Source organism: Emys orbicularis, chromosome 3 (assembly GCF_028017835.1).
Source record: "Emys orbicularis isolate rEmyOrb1 chromosome 3, rEmyOrb1.hap1, whole genome shotgun sequence".
Lineage (NCBI taxonomy): Eukaryota > Metazoa > Chordata > Testudines > Emydidae > Emys > Emys orbicularis.
In genome coordinates, this window is record NC_088685.1 from 173,950,783 (window position 1) to 173,965,409 (window position 14,627).

At 42.4% G+C, this 14,627-nt stretch overlaps 1 protein-coding gene across 1 annotated transcript in view; it reads right to left on the minus strand.

The window, feature by feature from the left end:
* Nucleotides 1-14,627, minus strand: part of TRERF1 (transcriptional regulating factor 1) — a 137,470-nt gene that overhangs the window by 17,340 nt on the left and 105,503 nt on the right. The window contains exons 5-10 of the mRNA XM_065400608.1: nt 12,084-13,748; nt 11,263-11,315; nt 9,226-9,376; nt 8,034-8,282; nt 3,305-3,671; nt 1,225-1,291 (exon numbers count right to left, since the gene is read on the minus strand). Coding sequence (XP_065256680.1) covers nt 1,225-1,291; nt 3,305-3,671; nt 8,034-8,282; nt 9,226-9,376; nt 11,263-11,315; nt 12,084-13,502 — 2,306 coding nt within the window. The 5' untranslated portion in view covers nt 13,503-13,748. The remainder of the gene's footprint in view (nt 1-1,224; nt 1,292-3,304; nt 3,672-8,033; nt 8,283-9,225; nt 9,377-11,262; nt 11,316-12,083; nt 13,749-14,627) is intronic.

Genomic DNA, 14,627 nt, shown 5'->3' on the forward strand with positions numbered 1-14,627 from the left:
TCCCAAGTCCTTTTCCCCAGTGTTTTAAACCAGGATGTCTGAGACCGTCCTTTCATTAGATCAAGCCCACTGGTAGCTTGTCTTCACAGCCTGAAGGATCCCAGGTGCACCTCCATACCCCAGTTACACTCCCAAAAATTCATTGTCTTTACTTGTAAACAGGATAATCCCTGCTGTTTTTGTTTTTTCCTGCAGCACTCAATCTATTCATTAGCACTTGATTCAATATGCAAGTAGATTTCCAGTGTAAGATAATACAATGGTCAGCCAGGGAGATAAGTGTCTCCCACTTGGAGAAGTCTGTCTCAATGCATGCTACCTCTGAGTGACCAGCCTTTAACGCCAAGGCCTTAAAGACATAATTTTCAGCATGCACATATAACTCCTTACACATTATCTGCACGTACATTTTGCAATGATTATGACCACCAGCATGACACATGATCCATTTTGGTAAAGCCAGGGGAGCCCTGTAAACCTGTGGACCCCTGTGCCCTCTGCCCATGGGCATCAAGAGGTCCTCGCGTCACACGTCACAATGGTCTGACGTGAAATGGTGTCAGACTATCTTGCAACATAATATTTAGTGAACTCTGCTCTCACTGAGGCAAACAGTGTATTATAAAGACCTAATGTTCAAAAAGCTGTGGACAATTCCAACACAGTTTAATTGGACTGGGAAGCAGGTTTTAAGTCCCAGAAGAGAGAGAGATTATGGATATCATTACAGTATAGTGAACAGGCCAGATGCAGTCAGTTATACCTCCCTGCCCCATAGGGGATGACACACCTCAGTAGAGGGCTGGCGGTGATAACACTGTCTCTGTCCTCTCTTGGTATCCCACGAGGGGAAGGGAAGTTTAACATCTCCCAGAACTCCATAGGAGGGCTGCCAGGGCAAGTACTGAATCAACACGCTGCCCGAATGCTGTGGTCACACTCTTTTCGAGCCAGCACCAGCTACTTTTGTGACTTCACTGGCCCTTTATAGCTCTCCCCTGAAGCCATGGCTGGTTTGCAGTGCCACAATCTCATCTCTGGCAGACTTTCTGCTGTCAGTGACCCAGCCAATGTTTACACTGGTATAGCCTTGAGTGCCTCCAGCCAAGAAGTATGATATTACCTGCCTTGTTCAAAATATACAAGACCACATTCTCTAGGTGAGAGAGGGTGAGCTGGCTGAAGTAGGCTGTAAAGTGATACACATTGATAAATGTTTCTTACGGTTCTATATCAACAGTCTGTTCTCCAGGCCCTGGAGTCACTGGAATGCTGCTTCCATCAATACTATCTGAAACAGAAACAGGGATTTGATTTTCTGTTTAGAAAGCTATTTTCTTAACTAGGACATCATGTTTGGTCCTCCACTGCCCCCCGTTGTGTTGCTATCCTTCTATTAAATGTTCCATAGAAATCAATGAAACATCAGGCTATAGCTGGTGCATTGGCCTGAATGTACCAGGGGCCTTAAGAAACCAGGTACAGTGCAGCCGGGCATAGCTGCAATTTTCAATAGCACACTGATGGTCACTCTGAACGATTTTACATTTTCCTTTATAATCTACACACTTGGTTGTACGTTAGCTTTGTACCTCCTATCATGCTGCCACCCATGCCTAGTATGGTCTCCCGTTATCATATGCTAAGCGCACACACTCCTCCTCCTCCAAATACCTCTTTAAAATTAATTCTTCCATAAATCTCTCCCACTTCCTTTTCTCATCAATAACCCCCACAGACTCCCTTAACTGATCTATTGTCCTGTGACTTGTTTAAATTGTAAACTATGGGTCAGGAAACATGTACTAACATTCTGTTAGTAAAGCATTGAGAATGTATTTATGGCACTGTAGAGGTGATTTTGCAAATCAGTGAAATACAACACAGTTACAAAAACAAAACAAACAAACAAAAGGGAAAAAAAAGAAAAAACACCACAGCCAAACCCCCAAAATCCAGATCAGCGGTCACCTTGTTACTGTATCTCTGAAGAAACCAAGGACTAGAGATTAAGGGGGGTACAATGGTGACAGAAGGTTCCTAGAATTAGAAGGCCAAAACCAAGTTCTGATCATCTTCTAGAAAGAGCAGGAAGGAAGAGGAGACGTTGCAGGAGAGAGGACTAGGACTGCCAATAATACAGTTTTATAAATTGGAATTCAGTGCCTACTAGAGAACATATCAAAGAGGCAACTTGATTTATCCATTTTGCTAACTTGAGAAAGCTAGCAGTCAAATTTTTAATCTATTAAGGGGACTGATCGCAGAAGATGGGAATATAGAAGGGGAAGCAAGGAGAGGGGATAGAACAGAACAGCAACATGTCAGGATAACTGAGGACTACTGATGGACTATGAAGGGTGCATCATCTAGTGTTTTTTGACCAGAAGGCTGGTGGCTGGGAAGAAAATGTGGATGTAAAATTGTAAAACATGGGGGATCTTCAAGGATCCAAGACAGACGATAATTTAAATACACCTATTTTTCTTTTGGGTTACAGGATAAATTTAATGGTCCAGTAAGTAAAATCTTAATTCATCACCTGAACCATGCTGCTAAATACCTAGTTTGTGTAGTGTTGCAAAACCTATAAACAGAAATATGTGTCTGGCAATTTTGAGGAATTGCTTTGCTTGCACAGTTAATTTATAATAGAAAGTAAATTAAGTTCTCTAACATACTGGGGACCATTTCTAAGTTACTTAATCACACTTTAAGATGTTATTTCTACCTTGGACAGACTCTTCCAGTATAGCGAATATAGATTATCCCCCATACACACCTTAAAGATCTTTTCTATGCTTATGCTCTATATATATAAAAAAACTAACAGTGTCTTGATATATGTATGTTGGGCTTTAAACAAAATATTTGCTACCGCAGTCATGTAGCCTGATGTTATAATAAAAAATTTCTTCTCCTGAACTAAATAAATGCTTAAAACCAAACTGTCAAATCCCAAAACAGGTGTGTCCCACTTGGCCCATTTGAGCAGGCTCCACTTTAGTTACAAACACTGTGTCCTTTGAAATAAATATGTTCTGATCTTTCCATTTGAAATTAACCTGTCCATTTCCTGGTTTAAACCCAACACTATAATATCTAGAAGAGATGTACGCATCTGGAAAAACAGACTTTGTTGAACAGGAAAAGTAACAGTAGTTTGTGTATATGCCTTGTCCTTCTCCGAAGATGATTATTTCAAAACAGAAAGCACACAGGGAATATAACATAACATAATAGTGTTTTATGTAAGAGGTGGATTTGGGCTCAGAGAAAGTGTTACATTAAATAAAATACTTACTAGATCGACATAGGAGCACCCGTGGAGTGGGTGTCAAAGGAGTAAGCGGCAGCTGGGGGTGAGATGCATTATGAGATGTGATAACGCTGCTGAAGAGCCCAGATCCTTGGCGTACTGGGCTAAGCATAGGTGGTGGGGTATAGGGAGGAAACGCATGTGTCCTGTCTAGGAGATGGTCTCCCAGAATGCGGGGAGAGCGAAGTTGGCTTTGATACAGCATAGCTCCTGAGTAGGATGCACTGAAGTTGAAGGAAGGAGGAGGTATGAAGAGTGGTTCAGGTCTATGTCGATATTTTTTCTTGTCCTGCAGGGATTTGAAGTCTTCTTCCAATTTTGTAGCACTTTGATGCTGTTTTCTGCCAAGTTCCTAAATGAAAATTTATAGCATTCAAATATACAGCTATGATTAGTTTGGGTTACATTACCTATAATTTCCCACAGCCAATGGTGACAGGAAAGCTGTTATCAACTGATGGCTGTTCAGGGCCCTACATGGAATAAGTCTGACAGTTTCAGTCCAGGGTTGTTTTTTTTTTTTTAAGCCAACAGGTGCCCGTGTGATAAAATACCAACACTACAACTGGTACTAGTTGGCAATCTTAAGACAGAAAGAATTAATTACCTTTCCAGCTTCAGAAATCATCACTCCAGGTCAGAGAAGGACTGTAAAAAAGCTGGCTAGGCCAGTAGAAGAGTGGCCTTTGCCGCTGCCAGTGTTTAGTGGCTAAAGAGAGGACCTGGCTCCAAGATGTCAATGCGGCATTTTTTACCAGCACCCCTCACATTCACACTTATTTCCAACTACACAGAATTTATATTGGTCATCTGGGAGTTGCTCCATCTACCTCCCAATGTCTGAGTTTATTAGAAAGTTAAATGTTTTCCAATACATCTACTTGGCTTTAGTAGGATGGATACATTTGAGCTCAATGGAATAACTGCAGCATTGTCACTGGCAGGAGAGGGAAAAAATGTAATAAATTCAATTTCTTTGTCTCTTATCACTACATTTCCATCTGCTGGGTGGAATCCAGCTGCAAGGAATCTTGTATTAATTTTCTCCTTTCTTGGCAGGGAAAATGGTAGCAGATGAGAACTGGGGACATAACAGCATTATACATTCCAATAATTTGGAGATTAAAGACATTTAACACTGTACCACCCTGGTCTATAAAACGTGACAGCAATTGGGGTTATGCAAGTCTGAAATCTGATTTTCAGGGCAAATGGTTAGGTAGCTTTTTAAGAACACACACAATGATGGTACACATTCTTAGTTTTAAATATACTACTTTCAGGTGCTTAGGTTTTAAGATCTCATTTATGATAAACATGGGGGGGGAGAGAGAATTTCTTGGCTAGATAAAGATATACGAAAATTTCTATATCATCTAGTTAATATTATTACTATATAAAAATAAATTATTACTCAACATGTTTAGATAATATATCTAAACACCATGGGTGGTTCTTGACAAGCATACTCACCCAATAAAAAGTATGTTAAAAGAAGATTAACACTGTCACCTTTTATTCCTGCTGTTAACACATTCCAGCTTGTGGAAATGTTCTCTATTGCAGAGGTCCTGCCCTCTCTGTTAGATCATGGCTATATCCCTTCCAACATCTGGTGATTTTTCCTCCCCAAAAATTTAAGTTCTGAACATATTTTTCTTTTGCAGGAAAATGTATCTTTAAGGAGGACTGTGTAAAAACATTGAGAGCAATGAAAAAATCACAGGGGAGTGTGAAACATAGCCATGTACTACAGAGTCAGTCATGACGGTGAACATCCAGTGTTCAAAAAGGAGAAAGAAAAGATTGGGGGGGGGGGGGGGAACAAGAAATATAGCAGAAGTCTGATCAGAACCTCAAATTAAGTGTTTGCTCCTTCCTTTTTGCAAAGAGGCAGTGTGGTACAATAGCTAGGGCACTGGCTGGAACCCTGGAATGTGGGAACTATTCTCAACTCAGCCACTGACCTAGAGTGAGACAGTTTACCTCTAGGAGCCTCTGTCCTCCCTCCCATCTTGTGTGTGTTTATTCAGACGGTAAGCTCTTTGGGGCAGGGATTCTGTCTCACTATGTTTTGTACAATGCCACCTCAATTTCCATTGGGGACTTTAGACACTACTGTAATACAAACGCTAACTATAGTTTCTTAAACTTTCCATTTTATGCTTTGCATAATGTTTTTTAAAAACTCTGTTTACCAGTTTTAAATAAAAAAAACTGGAACAGTATGGATGATGGAATTCAGAAATATAGAGGGTACAAATCAGTTGCTGTGTTTTATTTGTAACAGCTTCCATGTGAGTAGTCTTGGAACCTGGTCTTGCAAAAAAACTTATGCACACGAGTAACTTATTCACATGAACAGTCCCCATGAACTCAAAGTGGAACTTATTTTTCTCGCTGTTTTTTTCCTTCATCTGACAAATGTTTTATTTTGCTAGTGACTTTCTCTGTGTAGTAACAGTAGAAACATTTCTGCCTTTTCCCTCCTATAACTACTTTTCTCATACACTGAAGTCATTGGAACGCCTCATGTGAGCAAAAGTTACATGTCCAGGTATTTGTGGGATTGTACCCAGAATGAGAAAACAGAACTTTTGAGCCTCCTTTGATCACCTCTTCATTATAACAGTCAGTCTTCAATTTGGGGGTGGGAGAAGGACCCTCAGTTTTACTATTTGCTCCGTATCTACCTCTTTGACTAGAAACCTTGGTAAGTTAAGCCAAAAAAAGTACAGAGCAGATTATTATTTATATCTTTTTTGTTTAAGGGGTAGTATTTTTTTATTATTTTTAATTCAGAATACCTGGTACTCAGCTCCTGCTGGAGTGAAATAAGGCACTAAGACTAAATTCCCATGAGCCATTGCTCTCTACGCCACTACATCAAATGGTTAAGGGCACTCTCAGTATAGGAAATGCAATATGGCATTTTTGAAAAATCTTCACACTGAATATTAAATAAGTCCCCGATGTGCTTGGCCTCACAGCTCAGAATTAGTTCTCTAATTCCCTGAAGTTCCAGACACTGTTGCTTAGATCCAGCACTGAATGCATTCTCTAGTACTCTATAAAAACCTAAATGTTTAACACTGGGACACAATAGAATGCCCATCTACTATTTGATTCACTTCACTGTGCACTGCTGTTGCAGGGTATTTAGTTTCCTTTTGCTTTCATTAAAAAGGCATTCACTACAAAAAATTGACTTTACAAATCAATCCTTGGGACCCCTTCATTGTAAGGCTTGAGACACAATGTGATTGAAGCAAAACAGTTACTGTTCCTTAGACTAACAGAAATCTGCTCACCCTATCTCTAAGGGAATGCTGCTCCTTCACTACTCCAATACGTTTCCACTGCTAGTATAAAAAAAAAACAGGGTCCAGAGTTCAGAACTGTGTGTTCATAATTTGCACATGTAATAAACAGGATGGCATGCATAATCCTGGGTGGCAGAGTGCACAAGTGGCCAATCAGATGCCTAACCGGCCACTGCAGACTCAGTCACTGCAACTGCATACGCAATTGTGGTAAATGTGCATGCACAATGCTAAACATCTGGCCCAGAATCTCCAGAGGAAATCTGCACACAGCACATAGTGGAGGCTCAAGGCTTCAGCCATCCCTCTCAGGAGATTAGAAATAGAAAGGAGAAACTACACTGCTGAGCTATCAGCAAATGCAGAGATGCTGACTTCAGTGTTACTACAGAAGGTGGAAGTGTGCACTAGCTAAAAGAAAAAGGAGGGAAATTCATTTAAAAAAAAAAAAAAAAAGTGTGTGTGGGGGGGAATAAATCCACAAATATTTTTAGAGATCACTGACAAGTGTTCACGTTATCCCCAATAGGCCACTCAACGAGAGGAGGGGGTGGGAAGACGTTCTACTTTTCACTGTATGGACAGTAGTCACACCTCGTGTGGCAGATTTCTAATGTTGTTGCACTAGAAAGTGTAGTAAATTAAACTGTTTGCTAAGCCCTCATTCAGCAAAAAGCTTTAGTGCATGCTTCACTGAAGTCCTACAGTCTCTGTCTTATTCATATCTAATGCGCTTTTCACCATAGTGTCTGGTGATATCAGATTTATGAGTTAAATGAAAGCCAGAAAATACTAATCATCATTACTTTTCCTTTTGGGTTTATGAAGTCCCAATTTTTTTAACACATAGTTAAGATACATGCTGAAGGGGGGAAAAGAAAAAAAAAAGACGATCCCATTGTATGTGCCTGTGGCCAGGCAACACCGCGCAGCTTCTTATTAGAACATACCGCTTTAGTAACTACCATACAGTGCTATTTAATCTACCGCAAAAAAGATACACAAATATATTTTACTTCAGAACAGGAAGAAAGTAGCTGCTGCATTTAAGCAACAAAACAAACACAAAGAAGCACAAACAGTAAAAAAATGAAAGGTAATAAATCCCTTTGTTTTAGTGGGATAGAAAATCCCTGCACTAATGTTTCAAATGCTTTGTTTTATTTCTGAGTATTGATCTTCCACGAAGGATGAAATTAATATTCCTGGATGACAGAAGAGGAATTACTGACAAGATACTACAGGCCTTCACCTTTCGCTGCTAGGTGTGAGCCACGCTGATTTATTAAACTATCCCAGAGTATATATATATTAAAAAATGTAATTGCACTAAAACCAAAGGGATTTAAAAGCATCACAGCACAGTTAGTAGCAAGAAGGGCAGCACTCACAGAAGATGAGCAGGGGGTGGCCACTTTTGGACTGCACGGTGGAGAGTAAGTCATCTTCATGAGAACTGGCATCTCGTCATCTGACACAGAATTGGCAGGCTTGTCTTTGACTGTGGTACTGTTGGTAGCGGGCTGCGCACTGGGCTCAGGCGACAGAAGCTTTACAGGGACAGAAACGGGCATGACGATAGGTGCGAGGCTATCCACCTCTTTAGGCGGCTGCTGTTGTGGTGGTTTCTCTCCTTCATCCTGTACAGACAATTACAGGCTTTCAGCCTCAGTTAGAGGGTTCCTATTGGATTTACAGACTATAAAAATAGTATGAAAATGTATTCATCGTGATCTGGAAAGAAATGGCTCTGGTATGAAACAAACAGTAGCGCCCCTTCTCAGATTGCATATTTGGCCTGAATAAAATTGGCCAGATAATTATGACTTATACATAGGATTCAGCCTCAGTGATAAAGAACCATACAACATTTCTTTTAAAGATGACCTGCAAAGAGGAAAAATAGATTTGTGCTCTTTTTATTGCTTCTTTATGCTGAAAGTAGAAGGTAAAAACATCTCTTTTCAAAAATATTTGTTTTTTGCATTAGAAATTCAGATCTTGTCTAACACAGAAGACAATAGACAACAGAAGAACTAGTATGATTATGCCATCAGAGATACTAAGGCAGAAAAACCTGACTGAGAGGATAAGTTATTTTTATTCAGGACAATTAAACTCATTTTGTGTTTGTTTTTTGTTAACATCTGTTTAACAACATTTGAGAGAAAAGCTCTCTGTTAAAAAGATTCAAACACTCCTGATCCTTCAATTAAGTCTTGAAAGCATTTCCAACATATGTCAGTCACCCAAGGAGTCCAGCTAAAAATAAGGAAGACAAGACTTGTCATTCCTGAAATTTCTAATGTATGAAACAAACAGAAAAATAAAATTTAGTTTTGCAGGGCTTCTTTATTCATTACAAAAACACAGGCACAAAACATTTTTTTTCTCCCCTTTGACAGTCACCTTTAAGAAAGGCTCTTGGCCTATGTATAGGCACAACTATACATATTTCCATTAATGTAGAGAGTAGCATAACTGAAACAAAATTGGGGGAAAAAATGTTGACAGAAAAGCAAAGCAAGCAGCAAACATTAACATGAAAAGAAGAGAGCCAAATAAAGTAAAATGAACGGCTACCTGTTTAAAATTAGGAGATGCTCTTACTCCTCCATGTGATCTCATGTGACCATTTAGTGCTGGTAAACTCTTAAATTCCTTCAAGCATATTGAACATGTTAGCTTGCTCTTTATATGGGATCTCTCAGGAAACGTTCCTTTGTTTGGGCCACTGTTTTTACAGGGAGATAAAGGAGAAATCAGTTTGCCAGATGTCAGATGTTCCCTTTCACTAAGAGCCTTTTATCTGAGGATTTCAAAAGCAATTTGTAATTAAATTGTAATTAAGCCATAAAGCACTTCTTTCAGGTAGGTAAGCAAAGAAACCAGGATATATACTTAAAGATATATGTGCTATAGCCTAGCTCATTGATTCCCAAACTGGAGCGGAAAGGAAGTGGTAAACAGGACACTCTCTCTCAAGTAGAGTTGCCAACTTTCTCATCGCACAAAACCAAACACCTAGCCCTGCCCCTTCCCTGAGGCCCCGCCCCCTTCCCTGAGGTCCTGCCCCCCACTCACTACATTCCCCCTCCCTCAGTGGCTTGCTCTCCCCTACCCTCACTCGCTTTCACTGGGCTGAGGCATGGGATTGGTGTGAGCGCTGTAAGTGGGGGTGTCGGCTCCAGGGTGGGGCCAGAAATGAGGGGTTCAGGATGCGGGAGGGGGCTCCGGGCTGGGGTGTGGGGGCTCCAGCTTGGGGGGGCGGGCTCTAGGATGGGGCCAGGGATGAGGGGTTTGGTATGCAGGAGGGGGCTCCAGGCTGGGGAATGGGGCAGAGGGATTCAGGGTGTGGGAGGGGGCTCTGGGCTGGGGCAGGGGGTTGGGGTGCAGGAGGGAGTGAGGGCTGTCTGGGGGTGCGGGCTCAATGTATGGGAGGAGACTGCAGGTTGAGGCAGGTGGGCTCTGGGGTAGGGCCAGAAATGAGGGGTTCAGGGTGTGGGAGGGGGCTCTGGGCTGGGGTGCAGGGGGGGGATGAGGGCTCCGTCTGGGGGTGGAGGCTCTGGGGTGGGGCCGGAAATGAGGGGTTTAGGGTGCAGGAGGGGGCTCCGGGTATGGGGGGTCTCAGGCCTGGGCAGGGGCACAGGCTTACCTCTGGCAGCTCCCAGTCAGCGGCGCAGCAGGGGGGCTAAGGCAGGCTCCCTGCCTGTCCTGACTCCGTGCTGTGCCCTGGAAGTGGCCAATGGGTCCAACTCCTAGGCGGAGGCGCGGCAGGTGGCTCTGCACACTGCTCTTGCCCGCAGGAACGCCCCCGCGGCTCCCATTGGCAGAGGTTCCTGGCCAATGGGAATGCGGAGCTGGTGCTCGGGGCCGGGGCAGCACGCGGAGCCCCATGGCCCCCCCACCTAGGAGCCGGACCTGCTGGCTGCTTCCGGGGCACAGCGCAGAGCCAAGACAGGTAGGGACTAGCCTGCCTTAGCGCCGCAGCACCACCGACTGGACTTTTAACGGCCCGGTAGGCGGTGCTGACCAGAGCCGCCAGGGTCGCTTTTCGACCAGGTGTTCCGGTCGAAAACTGGACACCTGGTCACCCGACATCTTGAGAGTCTCAAGATGTGGTCCACAATATAGACCAATACGGCCTAGAACCAGAACTGTATTTTAGTGACTCATGTTTCCCTACCCATCTAGCAATAACAAAAAAAGCGTGCCAGAACATTAGAGCCACTAACTGTGGCAGACAATTGTGCTAGCATGTGGTTCTCCTCATAGTACTGATGGGCCTTTAGAAAAACTAATGGATTCCTTGGTGACATTTGCTGCCAAAGATGGAAGTCTAAACAACATAGCATTGATCCACTGCGTAAATCTGAGCAGCATTAAAAGCATGCTGTTCCCCTGCCTTCACTCATTTTAAAGAAAAAGAACACTCCAAAGTAATTTAAATGTATTGCTGCAGAGATCGCACAATTTTACATCTAGTGTATACATCCTTAACCATGGCTTCACATAATAGTTTCCAAAACCAGCTGAGAACACCTCTATTAAATTGCAGAGCTCATTTATATTTAACCATAAAATAATTTCACTAAGAAATCTATGCCAAACTCATAATACCTTGGCTCAGGGGACAGTGGCTGCTGCAGTCTGCCATCAGACAGTTGAATCTGCTATCAGAGGGGAAAAAAGAAAAAGTATTTTTCAAGCAATAGCAACATAAAGAGTCTTCACAGCTTTATTATTTTTTAATTATTTTTACATTTTTTTATGTCAATGAAGTGATGGTAAAAGGCTCTGAGACAGCCTTGGAGAATGCCATCCTACATGTATCCACAAAATGGGTATGCCTCTGAGCAATGTCAGTACAAGTTGCCCTACACTTACCTGCTACCGTGCTCCTCAGCCCTGATTATGTGATAGCATAATGGAGGGTCTGTGTCCTTGCTATTTCTGAGGAGTTACCAGGAAGGCTGCAAACTATTGACAAATCTGGTAGCATTTTTTGAGCTTGGGATATCTGTCCATCAGAAACTGGACTGATACTGCCAAACTCATTTTACACTGGCCAATGAATAGCCACCTGCTGGTAATAACTCAGCCTAGAGCAGTGGTTCTCACACTTTTGTACTGGTGACCCCTTTCACATAGCAAGTCTCTGAGCATGACCCCCCTTATAAATTAAAAACACTTTTTTAAAGAAATTTAACACCATTATAAATGCTGGAGGCAAAGCAGGGTTTGGAGTGGAGGCTGGCAGCTCGGGACCCCCCATGTAAATCAGTGACCTAGAGGTGAGAGACCCATTTCCAGCCCCTTGAAACATCTCAGCTCTGCCCATGCCCTGACCCATTGAATCCCCTGCAGTTATTTCATTTGTGTGTAGTACAGTCATTATTCAAAACAGGCCTGCATGAATGGAAATCTAAATCATTACATACCTGAGGCCAAATAGCACTAGGAGACTCTTGCTGGGACCCTTTGTTATTTAGATGGATACCCGAAGGTGCTAAAAGAGTTCGATGAGAGCCAGCGTTACCTACAGAATTAATTTCCTGCCGTGTAGTATCCTCTAGTGCCTCTGCCACACTCAGGCCAACGTGGGAGTTCATCAGAACTTGAGATCTATTGTCATTCTGGTATTGCTTTTGCGGATCGGTGTCTTCTTGCTGCTGCTGCTGTTGTTGTTGCAATACACTTTGTGGATACAAATGCCTATACTGCTGCTGTGGATCCTGATAGAAATACTGAGGCATTGATCCCAACTGTATAAGCTGTACAGGATGAGCTTGATCCTGGGAGTACTGGTGTGTTTCATGCACAGTTTTTGGGTCAGAATCCCTATGATAGGCAGGAAGATGCAGTTGCATCTGTTGTTGTTGCTGCTGCTGCTGCTGCAACTGTAACTGCTGCATAACTGGTTGTGTTTGATAATACTGAGCTATTTGCATTGGACACTGCCTCTGCTGTTGCTGCCGACTTTGTTGCTGCTGCTGCTGGATCTCTTGTATTGAGAGCCGCTGCTGTCCCTGCTGTGGCTGTTGCTGCATATAATATTGAGTCTGCTGCAACTGTTGTATCTGTTGCGGTAATAGCTGCTGAGACTGCATTTGTTGCACATGTGGTTGTCCTTGTTGCATTGCAGAATGCATTTGTAGCTGAGATAAGTGTTGCTGGTAATCATAATACAACTGTTGTTGGTGCTGCATGACTTGCATTTGCTGCTTTTGCTGAGTGCTTGCAAAATTCTGGTGTACTTGCTGTGGCCCTTGCTGATATCTTTGCACAGTGGAAGTTACAGATTGTTGCTCAACAGCAGGCTTCTGAGACAGCAGCTGTCTAAGTGCACTGTCACTGGCATTATCCATCACTGAAGACTGAGCATGCAAGACCTGAGCCATATTGTTGACTTGAATTCTTAAATTTTGGTTAGCAAATACTTGTGTAAAGGAGTCCAATTTATGTAAAACTCCACTAGTAAGTTTTTGTGACCGAAGTTCATTGGCTTGAGAATAGGAATATTGGTATCCATCAGCAGATTCACTCTGCCCTAACGGGCTCCACATGGCATTCTGATTGTTCCTTACTGGAACGTGGTTTCCTGAGCCAGTATGTGTCCAACTTGTTTGTCTAGAGGAGTCCACTGACCCAATGTTTTTTGAACCTACATTCAAAGCTATGCTGTCTCTTGAATCCTGGGGGAATTGGGGAGAGAGGGGAGAAGCCTGAGAAGCATCCATGCCTGATGTTCCATAGTTGTGATTTAAAGGGGGGAGAGAGTTCATTTGGTGTGGTTGGTAATACAAATTCTCATTGCTGTTGGCAGTGTGGTTAGGTTTGTACAACTGCTGGTCCCCCATTTTTGGTCACCTTTATCCTGATCTTACAGGCACAAAAACCATAAACTTGTAGACCCTGAGATATTCCAAGTACGGGGGGGAAATTGCTAGAATTTGTTATTATTCAGCTTGTCCATTTACATTACAAGGACTAATTCCTTCTGGTCTGTTTGCAATTCCAATTTCAGATTAATGCTGCTTCACATCTTTGAAAAAGTCCAAAACACAAATCTTAAACGAAAACAATAGATTCACTATGCCAGATACCTGTGAAGTGAGAGAGAAATAGTTTAAGTGCATTCTACACAACTTTTGCTGTTTCCTTTGATGTAACAACAACCTAATGGGGAAAAGGATATAATCTTATGAACAGTTGTAGCAGTTGGGCTATTCCATAGCAATTGGATTGCTTCATCTCATCCCACTATTCCTTCGTTTCATCCCATTATAGTGTTTCTACAGTTCTCTAGTAAAATCACTTTGCTTCATCAATGAAGGTGTGCTTCCAAGACCTCTCCTTTACACACACACACACACACACACACACACACACACACACACACACACACACACACATTCTCTCTCTCTCTTACTTAGCTGGCCATATATAGCGCTCAGGTGCAGTTTTTAACCAGAGACTAAACCAGGGGTAGGCAACCTATGGCACGCGTGCCGAAGGCGGCACGTGAGCTGATTTTCAGTGCCACTCTCATTTCCCGGGTCCTGGCCATCGGTCCGGAGGGCTCTGCATTTTAATTTAATTTTAAATGAAGCTTCTTAAACATTTTAAACACCTTATTTACTTTACATACAACAATAGTTTAGTTATATATTATAGACTTATAGAAAGACCTTCTAAAAACGTTAAAATGTATTACTGGCACGTAAAACCTTAAATTAGAGTGAATAAATGAAGACTCGGCACACCACTTCTGAAAGGTTGCCGACCCCTGGACTAAACTATGAGAAAGACTCATTTCTAGTGTTCCCAGTCTGCTAGTCAGAGACAACAAACACATGTATAGTAAACTCTAATTCACAAACTCCTGAAGATATCACAGATGGCTCTACTATGTCTGATAACACAACTGAAAGGAAGTGGTGGCTTGGAATCCAAGTGCCAGCACTGAGTTGTAGTAGGGATGG